Source organism: Mus musculus, chromosome 4 (genome assembly GCF_000001635.26).
Source record: "Mus musculus strain C57BL/6J chromosome 4, GRCm38.p6 C57BL/6J".
In the NCBI taxonomy this organism is placed as follows: domain Eukaryota; kingdom Metazoa; phylum Chordata; class Mammalia; order Rodentia; family Muridae; genus Mus; species Mus musculus.
This window is the reverse complement of record NC_000070.6, coordinates 56,797,594-56,821,026: the sequence shown is the minus strand read 5'-3', so window position 1 is coordinate 56,821,026 and position 23,433 is coordinate 56,797,594. Positions and strand designations below refer to the sequence as shown.

Genomic DNA, 23,433 nt, shown 5'->3' with positions numbered 1-23,433 from the left:
ATTTTCATCCACCTTGAATCCAATAAATGACAGTAATTAGTATATTGCTATATTTAATCAAAGAAAGATAGGTTGATTGTTTTAAATTCTGTACGTTGGGCCTCTTATAAAACAGTTTTGGATAAGAAAAGACATCACACAGCAGCAAGTGCACACCTGCAGCACTAGGAAGCCTGAGGCCGGAGGATCATGAATCTGATGTCATCCTGTAAGACAGATTCCCAAAACAAGACAAAAGTGAGCAACAACAACAAAACAAGAAAAGAGAGGGAGTGCTCCTTCTGTGAGGGAGTGCTCCTGCTGTAGGGAGTGCTCCTGCTGTAGGGAGTGCTCCTGCTGTAGGGAGTGCTCCTTCTGTGAGGGAGTGCTCCTGCTGTAGGGAGTGCTCCTGCTCGGACTCACTGCTGAAGCACTTGTCTCCTTACACAGGCCCAAGCTCCGTCTCCAGTACAGTGAATTTCATGGAAGGAAGATTTTATTGAACTCTGTAGGCCAATAAATTCTTTAGTAACAGAATTTCAAAATATAAACCACTTCCTTAGTTGAATGTAGCATAGCTAACTATATTTTTAGAGAACTGTAGCTCCTTTTCCAGAGAGTCCTCTGATATTTATATTTGGAAATCTTCAGCTTTATATAACAGAAGTGCAGTTCCAAATAGTGTCCACTAGGTGGCAAGCTTGACCACATTTTCTTTATCTCTTTTGTTTTTATTTTTACTTATTTATTTATTTCATTTTTCTGGGTGGGGATGGTGTGGTGTGGTCATGGTAGGTATGTATGTGCAGGCCAGAAGACATCTGAAGGAGTTGGTTCTTTCTTCCCACTGTGTGGGTTCTGAGGACCAGACAGGTGTCAGGCCAGGTAGCAGGGACCTCTACCCACTGAGTTTGTCACTGCCCATGGCCACATTGTAAAGATGGCTTGTTTATCTCTTCTACAGTTTCCCTTCATAGTCATTAAGTACTTTTGCAATTCAATTTGTAAAAATAAAAATCATATAACACAAATCGTTTATATGAGAGAGCTAGGGAATGAAGTCTAAATAGAACCTAAAAGAGTTGAGAAGGTACTGAGTTTGCTCACAGCTTGCTTTGGGGTCTGCTAGACCATGGGAGGATATTTCTCATGAGCGAAGACTTGTGCTTGTGTGTGCGCATGCGCCTGGTCTTTGACGCCCCTGTCGTCAGTAGTAAATACCACTAGGTTTGGGTTCAGGCTTAAAGAAGAGACTTGCAGAAGGGAAACATTATGGCCGCTTTGCTCTTATCAAGCCTGGTGACTGAGAAACTGGTCAGAAGTACCAGTACCTGCTCATAACAAGGCAAACAAAAGGAAAGACAGGCTTGCTTGCTGGCATGGGTGGGTGCGTGAGTGTGTGTGTGTGTGTGTGTGTATGTGTGCATGTTTTTGTGTGTACTTCTTGCTCACGTTATGTATGCTTCTTGTTTGTGTATATGTACACACTCCTGGCTTGTGTGTATGTTTCCATACATCAGGAAGCTGTCACTTGACAGTGGGACATGGTCTGGGGAATTTGTCATAGGTGATTTTATCATTGTGAGAACATTCCAGGAGTACTTAGCATAATCTAAGATGACCATGGCCTTGATAGGTGCTATGTTTGTTTGTTTGTTTTAGGCAAGGGATCATGTGTTGCAGGCTGGCCTTGAACTCACTATGCAGTAGAGTATGCTCTTGGACGTCTTGAATTTTGTTTTTAGGTTTATTTTATGTATATGAGTGTTTTCCCTGTATGGATGAATGTGCACCATGTGTGTACTCGGTGTCCATTAAGGCCAGAAGAGGGAATTGGATTCCCTGGAGCTGCCAGCTGAGTTTTGGGAACTGACTCAGACCTTTTACAAGAGCAGCAAGTACTCTTAACCACTGAGCCATCTCTTCAGCTCCTAGATGACATAGTTTTATGGGACCACCATTGTAAATTTGGCCTTTTGCTAATCAAAATGTTGTTAGGTGGCACATGACCCTTTCCTCTCCCTCCCTCCCTGTCTCAAACATGCACAGACATGCACGTGCCTAATGATGGACCTAACTTAATACACGTTTGCTTACCCATGTTGAGTGACATACTTTGATCTTTTCTCAAGCCTGCACTAAATGCTGTGATCTCCTTTCACAGTGCTGGGCAGTGCCAGTGTGTGGCAGCTTCCAGGGAGATACATGAAGAGGGACAGAAACAGATGATGCGCTACAATGTACTGTACTGATAGGCTAGTTGTTCTAAATGCACACACATGCGCACACACATGCGCATGCACACACACACACACACACACACACACACACACACACACAAAGCAGGGGAATGATTGAGCCAAGTCTCACACACATAGCAAGGAAGTGTTCTGACTGTATTTGTAGCTTTTAAATGCACTTTAAGACTTGATATATTTTCAGCCTTCGATGTGCTTCTCAGTATGCATCCCTTTGTTAAACTGAGGGTTATCTGTATATAGACTTGGAAAGGTTGGTGGTGAGGCTATGGGGATGGCTTAGCAGATGGCTTAGTGGTTAAACGCACTGGCTGCTGTTATGCTGGACCTGAGTTCAATTCCTAGCAGCTACACTGCAGCTGTAACTCCAGCTCCATGGGACCTGATGCCCTCTTCTAGCCTCCAAGGGCACCAGGCATGCCCATGGCCCACAGACCATTCATGCAGGCAGAAAACCCACACACTTAAAGTTCAAAAAGTTAAAAATCTTGATGTTTTTCTTAAGCTAGACAGGCACATGAATGTTTATTTGGCTGTAATTCACATCTTGCATATATATATATATATATATGTATATATATATATATATATATATAAAATGGTGTGTGTGTGTGTAATTTGAATATGTGTTTCCACTGGACAAATGGCTTCTCCAGCTATTGGCCAGTCTCTATTGGCCTCCTTGTCCTGCCTGTTCTAACTGTGGGAGCTCCTGACATGTCTGAGAGTAGAAGAAATTCTCACTGTGGACTGTCATCTCCAAAGAAAGTCTGAATATATATTTCAGAGAAGCAGTGATGGTAGATTGTGCCTCTGTGTTGCTGGAGTTAGCAGGGATTTCTGGACCAGCCTGGGTGACCTCTGGTAGGCGTCTTCCCTTCTAGAGGACATGCAATGAGTTAGTTCCCAATAGCTCTGTGAAAACAAACGTGTTCTTTCTAAAATAGGAGACCACTGAGCACTGGCTTACAGTAAATCCTAAATTCAAAGTGTAAGGTCCTTACAGCACGGGCTTCAGGATTAGCCACTGTGACAGCAGCAAACCAGGGTATTGAAATCCAAAGTGTTGAAGGCATTAGATTATAGAGTCATAACCAACAGGAGCATCCTTACAAATGCATTTCATCAGAATCATTCAAATGTTACAATACTATTATTGTTGCATTAATAATACAATATTATTGTAACGGAGAAGTCAGGGAGCTCTGAGGACAATATTGGTGGATTCTGAGAATATTTTAGATTCTTCTGCCTTGAGGTCCCTAAAGACCCTGTGAAAAGAAGTGTGGGCAGCTGGTAACACAAAGAGCAGATTGGACATCAACCATAGCCCTGAATTCACCCAGTAGAACATTTACAAGTGTAGTTAACTGCCTAATTTAATTACCTGCTGGGAATGGTAAAGTTAGGGTTCCTTACAAGTTGGCATGCTTTCTATTACTGACGACCTGCCTCACAATTAAATGCTAAAACTATCTTTTTATTGTCACAGAAGAATAGTGCAAACCTGAAGTCACTAAAGCCCGACAAACCTGACTCGGAGGTAAGCTCTCTGGGTGTGTAACAGTCTTGTATCAATAGTGAGACAGTTGTGAAACCCTCCTTCCGAGGACAGACCTGTGATTCCCGGGTGTTTGTGTTCCTAGGAGCAAGCCAAGATAGCAAAGCTCGGGCTGAAGCTGGGATTGCTCTCCTCTGATGCTGACTGTGAAATCGAGAAATGGGAAGATGAAGAGAACGAGATCGTTCGGCATGGACGCAATATGTCCAGGATGGCCTATTCTCTGTATTTATTTACTAGGTATGCAGTGCCATTTTGATTTGTTTACGTGCTTGCTCATTCAGCTATTTGAGACAGGGTCTCAGACAACAGTCCAGGCTGGCCTAGAACTTTCAGCAACCTTCCTGTCTCATGCTCCTGAGTACTGGGGCTACAGGTGTGCACCATAAATAAATAAGTCTTTACGAAGTTAAGAAAAGATTGAGACGTGAGAGGAGCAACCCCATGGCGTAGCAGAGGCTAGCTCAAACTCTGTGGGCTGGGACAGAAACACTAAGGTGTTTCCCATAGTTCTTAATTCTTGGTGGCGCTTAAACTCCTGAATAAAACTGGTCAACACAAGTGGTATTATGATTATTTTCTACATTTAGAACTGGAATTTTATATTTGCCCCATTGAAGCTGAAGCTGAGTCTGCCAGGGTCCGATGCGCTTTTCACTGCATACAAAATGCATTTGGTTGAGACATATCATCAGAGTTCATATTTATTCATGAAGCAAAATAAAAGCAGCCTGCAAAGGACAAATCGCACTAACCACCTGGCTGGCCTCGGCTCTCTTTGTGTTATGAAATTGACACATATGACTTGAGCTTTGGGAGTAATGGTTAAAGTCGTTTTAAGAATAATGTTACAATATTATCAGTGTTCATGTTATTCTTTACAAATTGAGTTCTGTTAATATACAGAATGCTCTAAAACAATGCTCTACACATTAGTGTTCTATAAGCCAATTTCCAGGCTCATATTTATATTTATTTTAATAACTTCTTCTTTTTTAGAGGAGAGGGGCCACTGAAAACTTCCCAGGACTTAATTCACTTCCTAGAGGTATGTTTTGTTTTCACAAGTACTCAGAGAGATAAGATCCCGTAGGATGTGACTGGGGTGGTTGGAAAGGCTTCTGTAAGGTGTCATTTGAGTAGGTGCATTATTGAGGTGACAGATGGAGGGTGAGCAGGGTCGGAGTATTTCAGAGGCAGAACAGGTGTGACGGCAGCTATGCTATGAACCTTGCAGCGTCCATGTAGATGAGGTGCTGAGCCGTAGTGGAGTGGAAGGCCGGGCATCTCTTCAGAACCCTGCTGTTCTTTGTTTGCAAGTGTGATGGTGCTGAGCCCACGCAGCCTTGGGAAGCAGTGGAATGATCCGATGTTCTAAAAGGCTTTGACTCAACTGACACTATAAATGCTAATGACATTGACTGAGGTGCGTGCGGTACTCCAAGGGAGGGCATTAGGTTTGGAGAGTGGCAATCAAGCACTGTGCTTTTGCCCATGTTGAATGCAAAGGCCAGTGTCGGAAATGGACAGAGATTTGCGAGTTATCAGTTTTCCTGTGCTTTTATAATGACTGACATTCTGTCAAACAGAAACAGCAGGGAAGCTATGAGAACCGAGAGGATGTGGGTGATGAGGTTTGAGGGGAAGAGAATCGTTCAGTGCCGAAGCTAAGAGGAAGCCAGCTGGCTTCCCATTAGGGCTAGGAAAGATGCAGAGGGCCATTTCACCTTGCGCTCATGTTATCCGCCAATGACAAGGTATTAAGCTGATGACTGCCAGGTTCACCCTTCCATCCATATTCTTGATCTAGCTTACTACCAGGACTAGTTTTCTTCATAAATCACATGTGTGTGTGCGTGCACGTGCGCGCCCTTAGAGGTCAGAAGGTGTCAGATTTCCTGGAGCTGAAATTGCAGGTGGTTGTGGCTGAGTGGCTCTGTGAGTTGAATTTGATTTCTCTGAAAGAACAGCACGTATTCTTGCTATCCCAGTCAAGCCTTGTCTGCAACCCCTGATGTGGTGTTTTAAGGGGTCTTACGTGTTCTGTACTTTAGTGTGTCCTGACTGTCCCTTGCCCTTGTCTGTCCATGGTTTTTTCTCCTCTCCATAATCTGTTCTCCAAATTATAAAATGCAAGGTAACAGACAAAATTATAGTAAAATTTAACAGTCCGGATTGGTCTGCTCATATGGTGTGGAATGTGTCTGGAGGTGAATTCAGTCATGGTTAGGTGGAAACAGCAGATCTCTAGCCTAACCTCATTCCCCAGGATTCATGACTCTTTCAGACTTGAGGATCATAAAAAGTAAGGTCCCACTTGTTTGACAAATGCACACATGTATATAATGCATTTTGATGATATTTTTTCCCTCTCCCTCTGGAACTTGCTTTTTCTTTTGCTCAAGTCATGGCCTTCCTATTCTCATGTCTCTTATTTTTTATAACCCACTTGTTAACTGGGGTTGCTTACGTGTGTACAGTTGTGAGGGTATTTACTGAATCAAGTTACCAGTGGCTACATACTGAAGAAAAATGGCTCCTCTCTATTGTTGTGCCAGGGAAATGTTAGTGATCCCCAAAAACACACACAAGAGCCAATCTGATGCAACTCACAGCAGGGTCTTTTTCTACTGAAGCTAACTTGGGCCCCTCTCCCCCAAAGCACCACCATCACACAGAATGGTTTTGGTGAGGGGGGGGAGAGCCCTGAAGGTCTATCTGGCAAGGCTTTATAGTAAGCAGCAAGCAGGGAAGCAGTGCAAGCATCTAATTGGAAAGCTCCTGTGGCCTTTAACACAATTGGCTGGTGCTGGGAGTCATATCATAAAGTTAACTTCTGCTCCCCTCTGCATTGGTGGTCATTTGGGGATTAGCATAGAGACTGGAGCTAGGCTCAGGTTCTGAAGGGGGGCAACTTGGAAATTAATGCTAGAATCCAGTTTGTTAGTTCAAGCTTAGGTCAGGCTCTCTAAAATGGAGTCTGAAATTAAAAGCTTTGGCATCTCACTCTAACTGGAGATCTTATGAAGTGATCTGGGGATGCTGTCAAAAAGGAACAGGTAATTTATGAGGCTGTGGATCCCAGGTCCATGTGGCTCTACAGAATAACTGGAGGTCTTTAGGTATACAGGAGCCTCTCTGGGGATTTTGTCTTAGGTCTGGGAGAATTTCCGATTCTAGCTAAACCCTATGTTTCCTGTGACACAGTGAGGAACTTCTGGAGCTCCGAGGCTCATCCTTAGCGTCTGCGTTATTTTTCAACTGTGAAAGAATTGGTAATATTTGTTTTCTAACCATCCAGAAAACGTTGATCTAAAATAGTGATGTTTCCCTCTCTACCAGGTTTTTGCTGCAGAGGGATTAAAGCTTACTTCAAGTGTACAGTCATTTTCAAAACAGGTAATGCATGTCGCCCTGTCCCATGCTAGTGATTCCATATGCCCACACTGGAAACACTTTACTGATACATAAAGGTATACGAGTCGTAGGCTAGGAGCACATTCAGAGAACATTGTTATGTTATCCTGTTCTTTTGTTGTTCTGTTATACTGTGTTATGTTTGTGTGATTATAAATATTCCTTGGGGGTAGAATGGATCTAGCCCAGTGGAAGACCTTGTCTAGAATGCACAGAGACAAAATGTCACAATATTTATGATTTGTGGAAATGAAGCCATTCTATAAAATGGAATTACTTATTTTTATATCTTAAAATATAAGCACGGGGTGGGGGAGATATAGGTTGGGTATGGTGTAACACTCAGGAGACTAAAACAGGTGGTCTCTAAGTGTTTGAGGCCAACCTGGTCTACATATGGAGTACCAGGTTAGCCAGGTCAGCCAGGGCAATGTATGAGATGCTTTCTTAAAAAAAAAAAAAAAAGTATAAAAGATGGAGTTTTGTTGAGGTTTTAATAACTTCCTAAATTCTATTTCAGCTAAAAGATGATGACAAACTTATGCTTCTCCTGGAAATAAACAAACTTATTCCTCTATGCCACCAGCTTCAGACAATAACTAAGACATCTTTGCAGAGTAAAGTCTTTCTAAAGGTAAAGGAGAGGGTGGGTTGTCTGGGGCAACACTGGAGAATGCTACCTATGTCTCTATCAACTTAGTTCCAGCCCTTCGTGCTAAAGTGCACACAGAGTCTGTTTCCATGTTTCATGCTCGTCTGAAAGCAGCTGCTCTGTGTCTGACCCCAGAGAGCAGCACGTCACCACCAATTAGATTTGAGGTTGCAGATGAGTTCCTAGTACTAAGGAGCGACTTCTGAGTCCTTCACCTGGAGTCTTCCTTTCTCTCGTCATAAATACCGTGGAGTCCAGGCTCTTGTAATATAGCTGAGGAATTTGGGCGGAGTGTAAACAACTGCGGAGTAGGGGATGCAGTGTCAGTGTGTGGAGTGCTTTGAGAAGCTTATGCATAGCCTGAAATAGAACAGTGTTGTTCCATCGTCCTGCCTGGGGTTCCATGAGACAGGCATGAGACCAGGCAGCCAGTGCTATCCTCGTTCTGGAACCTCAAGTCCCCACAGGTACCCTGATTTGTACTTATAGAGGAACTTGATGATGTAGATGATAATGGTTTTGGAAGTCCTGCTCTTAGAATGACACACATGCTCTGTCACTGTAGGTTGACAAGTGTATTACAAAGATAAGATCCATGATGACTCTTGTGGTCCAGCTCCTCTCACTTTGCTATAAACTACTGAAGAAGGTGAGGTTGTTTTTCTGTATTCAGCTTTATTAACTTAGAGGAAAATGACAGTGTGCACGTTTCACTTTGCAGCTTGTTTTCAGAGCACAGCAGCAGCTAACTGTCTTAACTCTTTCCTCCAGATGGAAAATAACAGATGGGGCTCTGCGACGAACAAAGATACCATGGATGGTCAAAACTGAGCAGCCTGGGGTTCATCTCAGGGATACCATGTGGCACAGCTGACATTTTAAAACGCAAATGATCCTTTGTACTTTCATAAGTTCATCAGTCTTTTAAAGAGGATGCTGAAATCTTTTTTTCTGATCTTCAGATTAGACAGTCATGTTGCTATGGTGGTTGCTAAGATTCTAACAGCAGTGCAATTTGAAAACAAACACTGTGCTCAGGGTGTTTTTCAGCACACACCAAATATCCCAACTGTCTTAATGGCGGCTGAATCCCAAAGAAGCAATTGCAAATGCACATTCTCCTTGGCATTCTTAACTGGTTTTTAAGCGGATTATTTACAACACTAATTTCAGCAGAAAGTATACAGTGGCCTTGTTGAATGCAGCTTTTTTTTTGAGGCCTGTGGACTCTTCTTCATTTCTTGTTGAAGCAGGATAAGGGGCCGTCAGTGCCTGGTCCCAGATCACACCTGTTAGCACTGCTGCTTCTAATAAGTATCTCACTGGTAAGGCTGTGAGGCTGCACCTGTCCCTTCCCTACTTCTGGAAGGAAAAACCACAGGAGTCACTCCAAAGAAGCCTGGAGCAACTTCAGAAGAGGAGATGGTTTTTGTTAGCTGTAGTAAGCACAGCTGACCAGGCAGCCCTGAATAATGGATGGAATCCTAAGTATTTCTTACTGGGTTAAAGACACGTTTGAAGTACCCTTCTCAGTATTGAGGAAATGACAGCTGCAGAAGACAGAACATCGGAACCAAGAGGCTGTTTAGATCGCAGACACCTGTACACTGTATTTTATGTATGTGGAATTGGAATGCTCATTTTAAAATAAATATTTTTAGTCTTTTTAACTTTAGGATTTAAACCTTTTCTTGGGCTGGGAAGATGACTCTGCTGGAAACCTGTGTACCTTGTAAGCTGTGTAATGAAGCAAGGCAAAGGTTGCCCAGGAGATGGCCCAGCTATCTGCTGTACTGCAGACTATCAGAACGAGGGCCGAGAGAGGGAGCATGTGCAGTCCCAGCGTGTGCTATACAGAAATCTCACCTTTAGCTACTGTCACAGCTGCCAACATAACCAGGCTTTCAAAAGCCTAGTCTTGCAGGCAGCTGTTACAGGGAATGATTGAATGGAACCAGCGTCTGTGAAAAGTCAGGATTGGTACCAACACGTGTGAGTGAAAACTCTGGGATTTCTTTTTAAACTGAGAAGCAGAATGCTAACTTCACTGGGTTCTCAGTGTTGCTATCTCAGTGACAAAGCAGCTCCCTCAACAAAACTGTAAAAGACCATCAAATATGTGGCAACAATACCATTATCTCTGACGACAAAATAGGGTTTATTAGTTAGTATTAAAGATCATGTGATAATATAAGCTTCAATAAAAATCGTACATTCAAACTGAACTCATACCGACTGGCTTAATTTTGATCCATTATCAAAATCTGGGGGCAGCATACTGACCAGTGATACAATTAGAAAATGCCATTCCAATCTGTACGTTTCCACGTGCTGCATCTGAAAGTGCTTCTAGCGTGGTTTTTACTCTGTGATGCCAACATTCTCTCAACTTGCAATAAAGCTAGCAGAGGAAGATACAACCAGTGAAACAGATATGGACTCATAGCACGAGTCTCTGAGAATCCTTTCTGCTACTCAGAAAGTGAGGATCTGCTGCTGTGTGCCTAGTTTTCAGCCTAGCATGTTCCCGGTAGATGGCATAATTAAGGGACAGCTATGCTACCCCTCAGGTTACAGAAGTTTGTCTTATAAACTAAAAGTATTAAAAAAAATTCTCTACAAATTATTGCAAAGTAGCTTTACACACCTGAAAATGGAGTAGTGCTGCCAAGGGGGTGAGGGAACAGGTCACATGCCATCACCAGCTCACGAGGACAGAGGAGGTCACAGATCAGATTCTCATCTGTGAGAACGTATAAGGGAAACTCGGTTTTGTCCCATCTACTTACAGGGAGCTACTTCTTTCTTCTCAGTAAACTTTGCTTGGCTGCACTTAAAATGACTTCATTAAAAACAGGGCAAGGTCAGTTATTGCATATTGCAGCCTTAAAAAACTTGGAGATTTAAAGTCTTTGTTTTAAATTCAGTGTAAATGTCTAATTCAAAGGCAGAAAGAACTTCATAGCTGTTTTTTGTAGCTTAGTAGTGTAAGAAGATCTTGTTCTGCTCTAAGGTGTCTATGTCTCTGGACTCAAGCACCTTCATGGCTGCAAATTAGCTGTAGTGACTGTGCACGATGGAGTCACTACCATGTATGTGCAGGAGCCAGACTGACACTGCAGCATGGTTCTCCCGTTTGCCAGAAGAGCCCTTGGATGTTCTCAGAGCTTCTCTATGCAGAGTGGAAGGCAGACTCCACGTTCCTGCCTCTCCCCAGCAAACTAGAGAGAAAGCCACAGCAGAGAAGATGAAGCTGGACTTCTTCACTTTCACCTTGAAGCAGATTTGGGAAGGGCAGACAGTTCATTTCCTTTTCCCCAAAGTACCAAACTGTTAAACTTATACTTGAAGTGAGGGGCTGGAGAGATGGCTCAAAGGCTGACGGCACCAGTCGTTTTTCCAGAGGATCTGGGTTTACTTCCAAGTACCTTCATGGTGGCTCACAACTGTCTCTAGCTGCAGTTGCAAGGAGTCTGAGGTTTTATTTTGGCATTTACAGGTGTTGTATGCATGTAATGCACGCGCATACGTGGAGAAAAACGTACACAGAAAGCCACCTTTTAAAAAGTCGAGGAACGGTTTATTAACAGTTTACTCCCTGGTGACAGAACTGTAAAACCACAATCTTTCTCAGGAGCTTTGTGTTTTCTCATCAGAAAAGCATTCCTTATTTGCCACTTGTTAGAGCAGCAAGAGAGGAAGAGTGAGGCTGGAGAAAAGGCTCCGTCAGTGTAGGGCTTGCCTTCTGCTGTAGACTGGAGGAAAAGTGCCTTGGTCTCAAGTAACTGAACACTTGGTCCCTAGCTGGTGGCGCTGTTGTTGGGGGATGTTATGAACTTTTAAGATACAGAGTTGCTGGAGGAGGCATGCCATTGGGGGCAGGCTTTGTGTTTACAGCCAAGGTCTACTTCACTGTGTGCTCCCAGGGTGTGCTGATGTGTGGTCTTGCAGCTTCTTGTGCCTGCTGCCATGAGCATCTAGCTCCCTGAGGCCGTAAGCTTTTGGTCACGTTGTTTTATCCCAGCAACAGATAGGCAACTAATACAGAAGCTACCAACAAGTGAGAGTGTTGCTGTGAAAAAAATGTGACCATGAGGGCATTTTTTTTTAAATGTGGAACTCTGGAACTTTGGACCAGAAAAATGGGTGAATGCTGAGAGCACTGTGGAACAGCACTTGCTGTTTTAAGCCTAGAAGACTATAGTGCTTGGAATAATATTGACAGTAGAGGCCCTGGCTCCTGGGGCTTTAGAGGCAAACAGTCTCTGTTAGCAAAGTAGCTGGAGGCCATTTATGTGACCCTTGACGAAGAATCTGCCTGCTTTCTATCCAAGTCCTGAGATTTGGCATGACGCTGAATTAAAAAGTAATGGTCTGATTTCTCTGCCACTAGCTATTTCAAGACAGTATAGACTTGATCAGTGAAAACAAGCACGTTGGGGGTAAATACCAAGTGTACAGCTTGGTGAAGAGAACACAGAGAAGCTCAATATTGACTTAATGACCTGGGAGGCATGTACTGAGAAAGGCTGCTATTATTAGAGACTGGGGCTATTAAGAAGTCCCCTGGTTTGGGCAGGAGAGATGGCTCAGTGATTAAGGACAGTGACTGTTCTTCCAGAGGTTCTGAGTTAAATTCCCAGCAACCACATGATGGCTCATGACTATCTGTAAAGGAATCTGATGCCCTCTTCTAGTATGCGAATGTACATGCAGACAAAGCACTCACACATTTAAGAAAGAAAAAGGGCTCCTCCAGGTGGTACAGATAAGGAAGAGGTGGCCTCTTGGCCAGCTCAGCTACCGCCAGGCTCAGGTCTAGGACTCTGAATTGGCCCACCCCCAAATCTCCTCAATCTGTGAAGGGACCAGTCCTGCGGCTCCAAAGCTGCAGGACCTCCATGACACAGAGCAACAACAGAATAACTGGGAGGAGTCCCGAGGAGGATGCAATATATCTTTTTGGTTTTTCAAGACGGGGTTTCTCTGTATAGCCCTGGCTGACCTGGAACTCACTTCGTAGACAAGGCTGGCCTCGAACTCAGAAACCCACCTGCCTCTGCCTCCTGAGTGCTGGGATTAAAGGTGTGCGCCATCACGCCTGGCTGAGGATACAATATTGATGGTGTCACAAAGTCAGAGATCTCGAACCAGACCAACCATTCACTGCAATGAACATTTGCAAGTGAGGATGCACAGACAGACGTATAGACTGTGGGACACACTCTGATATTCTACTTTCCACGAGATATTATCTAAGCTTTGTTTTGTTCGTGTGTGTGTGTGGCTTTTATTTTGGGAGGAGATTGCAAGGGTGAAGGGCTATTATGAGGGACAGGGAGATGAGTGGGACTGGGGTGCATGATATGAAACTCACAGAGAATCAATAAAGTTTTTTAAAGTGTCTCTTGCTCAACACTGGGACAGTGGAAGTTGGTCAAGGAGAGAATCCTTTCAGATAAACCTCCACTCTGAAAGACAGCATTAAGAACCTGGCTGTTCGCTTGGAGAAAGCACCACCATACAAGAGCTGCCGTGGACGTGAAAGGCACTGTAAGCTGACAGTCTATTTTTCAAGTTATTTTCCACATGGTACTAGCTTTGCAGGCATAAAAGATGCAAGAATGAAAAGTGGATTCTTCCTGGCTTCAGAAAGTCACTGAGGAAACATGTGGCAGAGACAGAGTTTCTGCAAGGCCATGAGAGGCCACTGTGAAGCTGTCAAGGTAAAATTTGGGTTGTGGCACAAATCCCAAGACACTGGAAATACAAGTTGTGAGACATCTGCCAAGGAAGAGCTGCACAGAGCAGAATCACCAGAGAATGATCTGTTACAGGCAGCAGTGTGGACGGGTCAGAGGCATCTCAGAAACTAAACCCTTAGATAGAGAATATGGAGCTGCAGGGTCTGGCTTTCATCATGCTTTTACTCTTTGGTCCAATATTCCCTCACTATGTCATCACCCCTTCCTTTTGGAATGGGAATGTATATTCTGTGCCATTGTGTGTTGGAAGTATGTTCCTGGCTCTCTGATTCACAGGGGAGATAAGACATTGCATTGAGTCTCTGAAGAGATCTTGGAACAGCACTGAGACTATTAACGGCTATGGGAACTTTTGATATTGGACTAACTACATTTTGCATGACCTGACTATGAGCCTATAGCCATTATGGGAAGAATGTTGTAGATTGAATGAAAAATGACCCCTTTAGACTTAGGTATTTGAACACTTGGTCCCCAGTCATTGGTACTGTTTGGGGGGGCTTATGGGACTTTTAGGACAGAAAGTCTTGATGGGGAATTGTATCACCAGGGCCTGTTTATAACCTCATTCTCCTTCCAGTTCACCAAGAGCAGTCTTGGTGTGTGGTAGGGATGGGATCTCTTAGCTTCCTGCCCTGGCTACCTTGCCTTCCCACTGCTATAGTCATCTAGTCCTCTGGACTACAAGCCCAGATAAAGTCTTTGTGAAGTTGCTTTTGGTTGTGGTATTTTGTCACAGCAACTGAACAGTAACTAATACAACTTGAAAGCATGAAGCCCAGAGTTTGGGTTTCCAGGCCCATATAAAGGAGGGCATGGTGGTGTGTACTTGTAATACCAGCCTGGGAAGGTGGGAGGCAGAGAACACAGGTACCTCCCTGGAAGTACATGAGCTATCTGGCAAAGTTCCAAGCCAATGAGAAACTGTGGTTAAAAAAAGCACTTGAAGTTGTTTTCTGACGTATACGCAAGTGAACACCCACAAGTGCGCTTCCCAGCACACAAAGCAAGAGCCTGGGCAAGGCAGGTCTGAGAGCCTGAATACAGATGGGAACAAGGCTTGTGATGTAAGACAAAGGAGGGAAATTAGGTTAGGTGAAGGTTTAGGCTTCTCTCTCGGCTAGGCGGCTGCGAGGAATGCTTCATACACACTGGCTGTCTTCAGGGCACTGATGGGTTAGGCCGGGTAGGCTGAGAATCCAGTGCTGCCTCCATCGAAAGACTCAGGGCGTGGTGGCTGTGGCATTAGTGCGTTTTACCACAACCTCTTCATACTGTTGCTGTGTCAGCAACCCTTCTGTTACGCTTTTACTTTCTTCAAATTTGGGTAATACAACTGCAATGTAGCCTTCAGTGGACGGCTGGGGAAGAAAGCAGAACCCTTAGCAATGCCTGATGACTTCTAAGAGGTATGTGGGCAGGGTGCCCTTCCCCGCCTCTCCCTTACCTTTTCTTGAAGAAGAGATGGCTGATGAAGAATGTTTTCATTCACCTCCATCAATCGACCTCTAACACAGCTATTTAAAGAAAGAAGAATTTTTACAAACAACCCTTTTGGCAGTAATGTTTCCTTCAGTGGACACAGGCATTTGAGGTAAAGCACTAAGCGTCCACAGGATGGCCACAGCATGCTTACCTAGATATGGTATATTCCTCTCCATCAGAGCAGTATATCTTACACAGAGGTGCAAGCTCTGTTAGAAACTGTGCCCCCTGCGTAGTGAGAAGAAAAGAATTAAAAAAAAATTGTTTATTTTCATTTTCCTCTAATAGGAAGCCCTCACCGTTAATACAGGACCTAGTTGTGGAATCTGTGTTTTACAGCAGAATGATTTTGATAACGTACTATGTGTTAGGGACCATCTTAGAATAATGGGTAGTTTAGTTACAGACTAATATGTGTTTATTTTAATCACAAATGAGAAATGTACATATGGGCAGGTATAAAGATTTCAATCTCTAGGGTAATTCACTGTGAGCAACATTATAAAACTCACTCCGACACGGTCAGCAACAGCCTACAAGCTTAGCTTCATTACGACCCCTGTCTTTTGCTGAGCATGGTGCTTTTGCTTTCATCTCTGTGATCAGAAGACAAAGTCAGGTGAGTCTCTGAGTTTGAAGCTAGCCTGGTCTCCACATAGAAGTCCAGGCTAGCCAGGGCTACAGTGAAACCCTGTCTCAGAAACGACAACAACAAATTAAAAATATTGAAACCATCACTATCTTTTATATTAGAAATTAATAGGTAAAGGAACTTTACATGGTCAACTGCTAAGACTTTTTGAAGAAGAGATATTTTTCTAACTGAAAAACAAACTAGTGGGCTGGAGAGCTAGTTCAGAAGGTAAAACTGTTTCCTGCTCTTAGAAAGAACCCAGGTTCAGTTCTCAGTACCCACATGGTAGCTCAAACTACCTGTAACTAGTTCTAGGAGATTTGACAAGTTGCCCTTACCTCTGCTGGCTCCCGCATACACATGCCATAGACATATACACATAAATAAAAATTAAAAATGTTTACATAAACCCCACAAAATTATCCAAAATGCATTCCCCTTCACTATTAGTAAAACCACATTGTAACACATTTCCTTGACAGCGTGTATGGTCATTGTTTTAGATCCTCTGGGAGATGGGTAAATCAAGGGTACTTTGTCAAATATCTCTTAGCAGGCAAGTGTGTGTTTCATACATTGCCTTCTTTTTAAAACTCTTTCCTATAGTGAACATGGTCAGCTGAAGGCAAGAATCTTTTTTTATTTTTTGTGGGTTTTGTTATATAGACTTACCCAGCCTGGTACTCACTATATAGCCATATAAAGTCTAATACTTGCAATTGTGTTATCTCAGCCACCCAAGAGGTAGGATTACAGGCAAAGGCCATGGCCCATCTTCCATCTCAACCCTTTGAGGATAAGAAGAACGGGATCCCAGAACTTTCTGGTACTCACTATGCTTCTTGATATACTTTGGGGGGCAGGGGTGAGTGTTTTTACTGAAAACTTTGTTGAACTGCTAGAAAAAGTCTTACGGCTGACTGGATCCATCATAGCAGGAGAATAGAAAAATCACAGGAGAAAAGAAAAATCACAGAATTACAGAAACATACCCGCTTAAATTTCCCAGATACTTTGTTCTCAAGTCTGCTGCAATTGTTACTGATCTGATAGGAAATCCTTTGAATGGCTTTGCCACTTTGAAGAACTGGATGGGATCCTGCCAGTGTGATGACACAGATTCTACAAGGAGAGAAACAGTCAGTCCTGTGTTAAGGCATGGTCAGAACCCTCCTCCTGTAACACACATCCTCCTGCTGAGAGATGACTATCCACACTGACCTCCATCTAGTCCGATTATCTCCTTCTCTTTGCTGAGACTGGAGCCTAAGTGTAGCACGGGGAGCTTAATAACAAGAGGAGAAAGGAGAGTTGAATCTCCTTCCCGGGAAGGGAAAAGTACCACAAGACTTTAGTAAGCGGGGATAGCAGAGAAGCAAGGCAAGACTGTGTACACAGAGCATGACATATGCCTCCACAAGGAACCATTCCTTAGGTCCAGCAGTACAGTGGTTGGTGCAGGTTGGCCAAACAGTATATGACTGAACAAGACTTGCCAACACACTCCTATAACACCGTTTCAACACCACAGAAGACAGTTTCATGAATGCTCATACCCGACCCAAGACCGCACCAGGCTAGCTACCAGAAGGAAAGTGTTGATAGTTTAAGATTCCCGGTTTGCTTACCGGTTGGAGTGCTGGAGTATACAGTGGTCCTCACAGGGTTTTCCTTTAACATCTAGAGGAATAAATGAGTCGCAGGTTGTTGAACTGGCATTTACCACGTGATTACCTCCTTTGGTTCATGAAGATTGTTCATTGCGAAGCTGAGCACAGTGGGCAAAGTAAATAAAGGCTATGAAGTATTTTAAGTGGCCTAATTTACATAGAATCCTTTACTCAGTGTTAAGGCAGGTAACATTCTTAGCTCCTCCATCTTGTCACTTTAAAATGAGTACACCTAGAGAAACACTATTATAAGCGCCACATTGCTGACATTATGGTGGTGTTTTGTGAGGCTGTCTTGATGGTATGCAAAAATCACACGTTTTTTTTTAAATTCAGTCCTAAAGAGAATTTAGGATGCTTATCCTAAATATTATATGTGGGTCTACCGGTTTCCCTGAATTTAAAAAGGCTAAAATAGAGGCTAGAGGAGGATCCCCAAAGGTGGTATCGGTATTTTCTTGGCAGAACGAACACCAGAGAAGCCTATTTCAAACGTCCAGTGGACAATATGCACAGTTTCTTCTTAACACTAGATACTGCTTCCTTAACATTTCTTAATTTTTCTCTCCATGCCTAAGGTTTCTTCCCGGTTCGGCGTAGGATTGATCCCTCCAAGCACACCAACCCTTAGTAGTGTGGGGAAAGCCCAGATAGACCAACGCGGAGTTCCTTAGTTTAGTTCACGTCCTTTCCTGCAAACAACCCACACATGGCGCTGCGGTTCCCACGAAGGAAAGCGCCTATTTTAGCTCTTCATCAGCGCAAATCTGTATTCCTGGGACTAGGATGCTCAGGGAAGAGCACGGGTGGCTTGCATCGCGTGGCAGAAGTGCCTGCACCCGTGCGGTAAAGCGGAGCTCACCACCATCCCGCACTTACCCGCTTTATACCAGCGAGTGAAGTATCGATCCACAAGGGAGGGTGGCGGGGCTTCGGTAGCTATGACTACCTCTGGTGGCGCCAGCTTGGCTTCGGGGCAGCGGAGCTCTTCCATCCCTCTAGTCCAGGAGCGTAGTTCCGGCGCGTGGGAGCCGGTTGGTGTCGTGCGCACGCGCGCGACTCCCCGGCTGGCGGCCAAACTCCCTCCCCGACCCCAGTCACCTGTGATCCTGGGCCAAAGCCCAACTGTGGGGCAAAAACAACCGGGTGTCAAAGAGCTGAGGGACAGCAGACAGCAAGGTCCTGCCTCTGCCGGGTGAGGGCTCCCCGATCCCCTGGACCCTCTGAGCACCCTCGAGCTCCTGAGGAGGCGCGTCTGGCCACACCCACCCGGTGACGTCACTCAGCGCGCCTCGCGGGTGACGCCACGTCCGCGCCGCCTTTCTGGTGCTACCTGGCGTGTTTCGCCCTTCAGTGGATCGTGTTTCTCGTCTCCCGTGTGCATCGGCGGTTCCTTTCCAAACCCAGTGCGCCGTGAGGGCTCGGAGCCGCCTCGAGGGCGTCGTAGGTGAGCATTCGCCCGTCCCAGTCCGAGCCGCTGTGTGCGGCCTGGTCTTGCTGTCCAGGGCTGTTCTGGTGCAGGGGAGATGCACGCGCTTCTGCCTGCGCGCGCCGGCGGGCCGGGCGTGGACCTCTTCTTTCTTCGAGTTTCGGATGCTTTCTGTACACGTTTTCCCCGGGGCCGTCTTGGGGCGCTGCGAGGGATGAGGGTCCGGTACCCCAATTGCGGGTTTCCTTGTAGCGTGTAGATAAAACCTCTACCAGCTTGTCGTGGAAGGTGATAGGTAAATAGAGGCCTCTGTGCTGTGCTGCGGGTCCCTTCTCGCTCGCATTTGGGACTTTTCTATGAAGTAGTGTATCTCGTGCTTCCCTACCTGGTGTACCTAAGCCGGGATTTCTGTGATGGCTGTGATTTTATAGTCTTTTGTCTTTAGGGCCTAACATTTGGCAAGGTTTTGTTGTAAGTCACATAACGGATCTTAGGTATTGTGTAAAGGATTCGTTTGCGTATTGAGAACCATGATATATAACCAGCAAATATCTCGATGTGTAAGTGAAAGAAAAAGAGACAAAGACAAATTTTAGTTTGTGGAAACAGAGATGACAATAAGTCCCAAGCCAGGATGAGCTATTATTTGATAAGAGATCAGCAGGTTCTCTGTTTTTCAGGTTGCATTTCATATGCTTGTAAGGGTCAGCTTATGATAATATCAGGATTGATTTTAATGTGAGTTTAATGTTTAGTTTGGTCTTGTTCATTTACAAGGTATATAGGTTTATCTAATCTTCCCTTTAGTGAGCTACCAAGCCTGAAGGTAGGGGAGAAAGTGGATCAATGGTCAGAATTTTGGGACATGATCAAAGTTGTATGAAAGCACCTCTTAGAACATGTGTGGGTGGAGTCAAGGGAGGTGCAGTTGGAGGTGCCAAAGGAAGGCTGTTAGCAGATTATGATCCTAGAAACATTTGGAAGATGTTTCCTAACTTTGAAAGCATTGAGAAAACTACAGGACTGTGTAACTCCAAAAAGTTAAATGAGTGAGCAGTGTCAGAATGACAATTTAGAGAAGTCGGTTTTCATGCTAAAAGAATTGGGGCATTAGAGAGATTAATGAGTTTGCCTTTTTACCAAGTGACCATGGAGGCCAGAAGAAGGCATGGGGTTCCCTGGAATTGGAGTTATAGATAGTTGTTATCTGCTGTGTAGGTGTTGGGAACTGAACTCAGGTCCTCTGGAAGAGCAGCCAGTGTTCATTAACCTCTGAGCAGTCTTTCCAGACCTGAACTCGGTAATTCTTTTAAAAACTCAGATTGCCTTGCTGTGTTTTATCAGTCAGGGTCCAGTAGAGGCCAGACAGTATTTCAGCAGGATTATTATGAAGAATTACTTAAACTGCTATAGGAGGAAGAAAAAGAAAAAATGAAAAACAAGTAATTTGGAAGGCAAGTGGAAGGAAGCAGTTCCCATGGGTAGGGAGCAACACTAGGGCAGATTTTGGCATCATCAGGACCCAACACCTCATAGAAAGGCCCTGTAACACTGGGATTAGACTGAGAATGAGGCTCAGAAACTCAGGATGAAGCCTGGGGCTGGATTTCTGTGTCTGGGGATACAGCGTGCCTGATTAATGCTCCTACCTCTGGAGTGGCAGTGATGAGGCTGGCCCTGGTAGTGCCAGCGTACAGGTTCATGGAGAGGGATGTCGGTCATGGTAATTGGATCATGGCAACATTTGGTCATAGCATATGCTATAGTTATCATTTGATGATGTCTTCAGGTTTAACATGTTGTAAATTAACCTGCAGATTAGCCCCACGTAAAGCTAGATGCTTTAGGAAGCGAGAGTGTAGCCGTGTATGTGCTGGTGTGTTCACATTAAATAGTACTCCCTATTCCGTTAACCACTTTTCTCCTTCCTGAACCCTTCTCAATGTGAGGGTGGCCATTTATCTCTGTTACCGTAGTCCTTTCTCTTTTAGCACTTAATGTTTCATTGAGGAAAATTTGTTTTTTTTTTTTTCCCTCAGAAATTGCTTCATCATGAGAAATCTGAAGTTGCATCGGACCCTGGAGTTTCGGGACATTCAGGCACCAGGGAAACCTCAGTGTTTCTGTCTGCGAGCTGAGCAGGGCACGGTGCTGATTGGCTCAGAACGTGGACTGACGGAAGTAGATCCTGTGAGAAGAGAAGTAGGTCACTGATGCAGATGCCAGCCCCTGCCTTGGCCCTGCACTTGTCTTCTTCCAAACCTCCTTCTCCACGTTAGTCCCCTTAAGATCCAAAGTAATTCACGTATTCCGGAATAGTTGGTCTCTTTGCTTTGTGTAGATATGGCTTACTAGATAGAACTTTTAACTCTGCTAATTTTGTAAGCTAAGTTGGCAAAGCTCTGACCATATATTTTATGTGGGTACCTCACATTTCACCCTGTCTACTGTGAATTTATATTAGTGATCAATTAGAAATCTACATGAATATTGTCCATAGAGCTTTTACATTTTATTCATTTTGTGGTGCTGCAATTTGAAGCCCCCTACCTGAGCCTTGTAGAGTCTTTTAAATATGTTGGACTTCTAATCCAAACTGGTTAAAGTCCTAGTTCTTAGGGTTAGAACTGACCATGGCTATTTCTGAAAATTGTAAGTGGATTCTGATATCTTCCCTTGAGTATTTCTTGCTGCTCATGCGTTTTATTTAGGTGACTGACTGTTGTTGCACACGTTGTAGAGATGATAGGCAACTGAATGAGGGGCTAGACGTGTTCACAAGGAGTCAAAGCCCTGAGTTTGATCTCCCATTGGAAAACAGATGTGACTAAAGGGCGCAGCCATTAGCTGCATTTTTACAGGATATTTTTAAACAGAACATAATTTGGTTTTTGTTGTTGTTGTTGTTGTTGTTTTGTTTTTTTGTAGAGGGGATTTATTAGGTATTTCCTTGTTAAGACAATAGCATTGCAATCTTTCTAAAATGAAAGTTTGAGTTTTAATCTAGGGGAAATACTCGGAAAGTTTATGTTATAAAAGAATCATTAAGGTCTGAAGAGATGGTCAATGGTTAATAGTACTGGCAACTCTTAAAGGGAACCCCAGTTCAGTTCCCAGCACCCATTTGGCAGCTTACAACTATCTACAACTCCAGTTCCAGGGAATCCCACACTATCAATGGGCTTCCGCGGGCACCAGGTACACACATGGTCCACATGCATACATGCAGGCAAAATATCCATATACATAAAATAAAAATAAGTAAATCTTATATATAAGAAGAATTATTAGGAAGACTTTATTTCTGAAACTATGATGACTCTTGAATGTAAACACTGATTTGCTTATGCGTATGCTTTGTGAAAGGTGAAGACTGAAATTTCTTTGGTGGCAGAAGGTTTTCTTCCAGAGGATGGAAGTGGCTGCATTGTGGGTATTCAGGACTTGCTGGATCAGGAATCTGTGTGTGTGGCCACCGCCTCTGGGGACGTCATAGTCTGCAATCTCAGCACACAGCAGGTAGGTGTAAGGCCTGGGAGGAGGAGTACCAAGTACCCTCGGCTGAGCCGGGTGTGACATTAAAACATTTAAGTTAAAAACAGTTTAGTCTACTGCATCCATTAATCAGACAGTAAAGTTGGGACCTTACATTTTAAATTAGAACTTAAAAATTGAATGAAAACTAATTGTTCTTATGGTGTGCTACCTTTTATCTGAATTTCTCAACTAAGAAAGTCTGAATGCTTTAGTTGGGTTATGTTTTCTGATTGGATGATTTTAGAGTCTCATACAAGTACTACAGTAATCCACTGTTGCATATTCTAAGACTTGAGGGAGCTAGGCTGCAGCTTATTGCTCTTTTACACTAGAATAAGACAGATTCTCTGGATTTCTATTCTTCCTCCCTTCCCCCTCTTATTCTCCTTCCCCCTTTTCTTTCTTTGTTACAGGGTCTTACTGTACATTCCTGGCTGACCTCCAACTCACATAGCGTCTCCTTCATCCACCTCTCTAATGCTGGCCTGCCTTTCTTACCTTTTTTCCTTTTTCTATCTTAAATGTATGAGTGTTTTCCTTGCGTGTATCTTTGTACATTATAGACATTTCTGGCCTGCAGAGGCCAGAAAAGGATATCAGATCTTTTGGAACTGAAGTTACAAATGATAATGAATGGCTTTGTGGATGCTGGGAATTGAATTTGGATCCTATGGAAAAGCAGCCACTACTTTTGCCCTCTGAGCCATCTTTCCAGCCCCCTCTCTTTAAACAAACAAACAAACAGACAGACAAACACACACACACTATGTTTATGTATATAATGTGAGTGTGTGGTGGTGGCAGTGCCATGGTAGGAGTGGAGGGCAAGTTCCAAGCTTGTGGGAGTCAGCTCTCCTTGTACCATGCAGGCTCTAGGGCTGGAACTCAGATTGTCAGAGGGCTTGTGCTGCAGGCTTTACCCACTGGGCTGCTATTTTTACCTTCTTAATTACGTAATTTCCCCATCCTTTTTAATTACCTCTTCCAAACTGGGCATGGTGTCTCATGCCCACAGTCCCAGCACTTAGAAAGCTGAGGCAGGTGGA

The 23,433-nt window shown here is 44.0% G+C and overlaps 3 protein-coding genes across 6 annotated transcripts in view; 2 read left to right on the top strand and 1 right to left on the bottom strand.

Moving 5' to 3' along the window:
- The window catches only part of Ctnnal1 (catenin (cadherin associated protein), alpha-like 1), a 54,441-nt gene extending 44,349 nt beyond the window's left edge, over positions 1 to 10,092 (top strand). For both annotated transcript variants that reach the window (XM_017320319.2, NM_018761.3), the window contains 7 exons: positions 3,730 to 3,780; positions 3,884 to 4,038; positions 4,798 to 4,846; positions 7,141 to 7,197; positions 7,736 to 7,849; positions 8,433 to 8,516; positions 8,639 to 10,092. In XM_017320319.2, the coding sequence (XP_017175808.1) occupies positions 3,730 to 3,780; positions 3,884 to 4,038; positions 4,798 to 4,846; positions 7,141 to 7,197; positions 7,736 to 7,849; positions 8,433 to 8,516; positions 8,639 to 8,698 (570 nt within the window). In that variant the 3' untranslated portion in view covers positions 8,699 to 10,092. The remainder of the gene's footprint in view (positions 1 to 3,729; positions 3,781 to 3,883; positions 4,039 to 4,797; positions 4,847 to 7,140; positions 7,198 to 7,735; positions 7,850 to 8,432; positions 8,517 to 8,638) is intronic.
- A 1,329-nt stretch (positions 10,093 to 11,421) lies between these two features.
- Abitram (actin binding transcription modulator) lies at positions 11,422 to 18,698 on the bottom strand. Of its 2 annotated transcripts, NM_001081420.1 has the most exons (6): positions 18,301 to 18,698; positions 17,380 to 17,431; positions 16,744 to 16,873; positions 15,269 to 15,345; positions 15,080 to 15,149; positions 11,422 to 14,993 (listed from the first exon to the last, which is right to left on the bottom strand). In NM_001081420.1, the coding sequence occupies exons 1-6, from the start codon at positions 18,413 to 18,415 to the stop codon at positions 14,856 to 14,858; spliced, it is 582 nt and encodes a 193-aa protein (NP_001074889.1). In that variant the 5' UTR covers positions 18,416 to 18,698; the 3' UTR covers positions 11,422 to 14,855. The 2 variants fall into 2 exon arrangements, with proteins under 2 accessions (NP_001074889.1, XP_011248308.1); XM_011250006.3 differs by lacking the exons at positions 11,422 to 14,993; positions 15,080 to 15,149; positions 15,269 to 15,345 and adding an exon at positions 15,352 to 15,713 and having other exon boundaries at positions 18,301 to 18,676.
- The window catches only part of Elp1 (elongator complex protein 1), a 56,023-nt gene continuing 51,047 nt past the window's right edge, over positions 18,458 to 23,433 (top strand). The window contains exons 1-3 of one of the 2 annotated variants that reach the window (XR_390319.2): positions 18,458 to 18,868; positions 20,890 to 21,052; positions 22,217 to 22,369. Coding sequence is in view for 1 of the 2 variants with exons in the window: in NM_026079.3 (NP_080355.2) it covers positions 20,903 to 21,052; positions 22,217 to 22,369 (303 nt within the window). In the remaining variant the exon portion in view is untranslated. The remainder of the gene's footprint in view (positions 18,869 to 20,889; positions 21,053 to 22,216; positions 22,370 to 23,433) is intronic. The other variant, NM_026079.3, reaches the window with a different exon arrangement.

What these genes read in the sequence shown, in the direction of transcription:
- Abitram (NM_001081420.1), bottom strand. Translation starts at nt 18,415, where the DNA reads ATGGAAGAGCTCCGCTGCCCCGAAGCCAAGCTGGCGCCACCAGAGGTA. An exon ending in CACTCGCTGGTATAAAGCGG is followed by an intron (nt 17,432 to 18,300) that starts GTAAGTGCGGGA and finishes TTATTCCTCTAG; the next exon opens with ATGTTAAAGGAAAACCCTGT. An exon ending in CATCTCTTCTTCAAGAAAAG is followed by an intron (nt 14,994 to 15,079) that starts GTAAGGGAGAGG and finishes TTTCTTCCCCAG; the next exon opens with CCGTCCACTGAAGGCTACAT.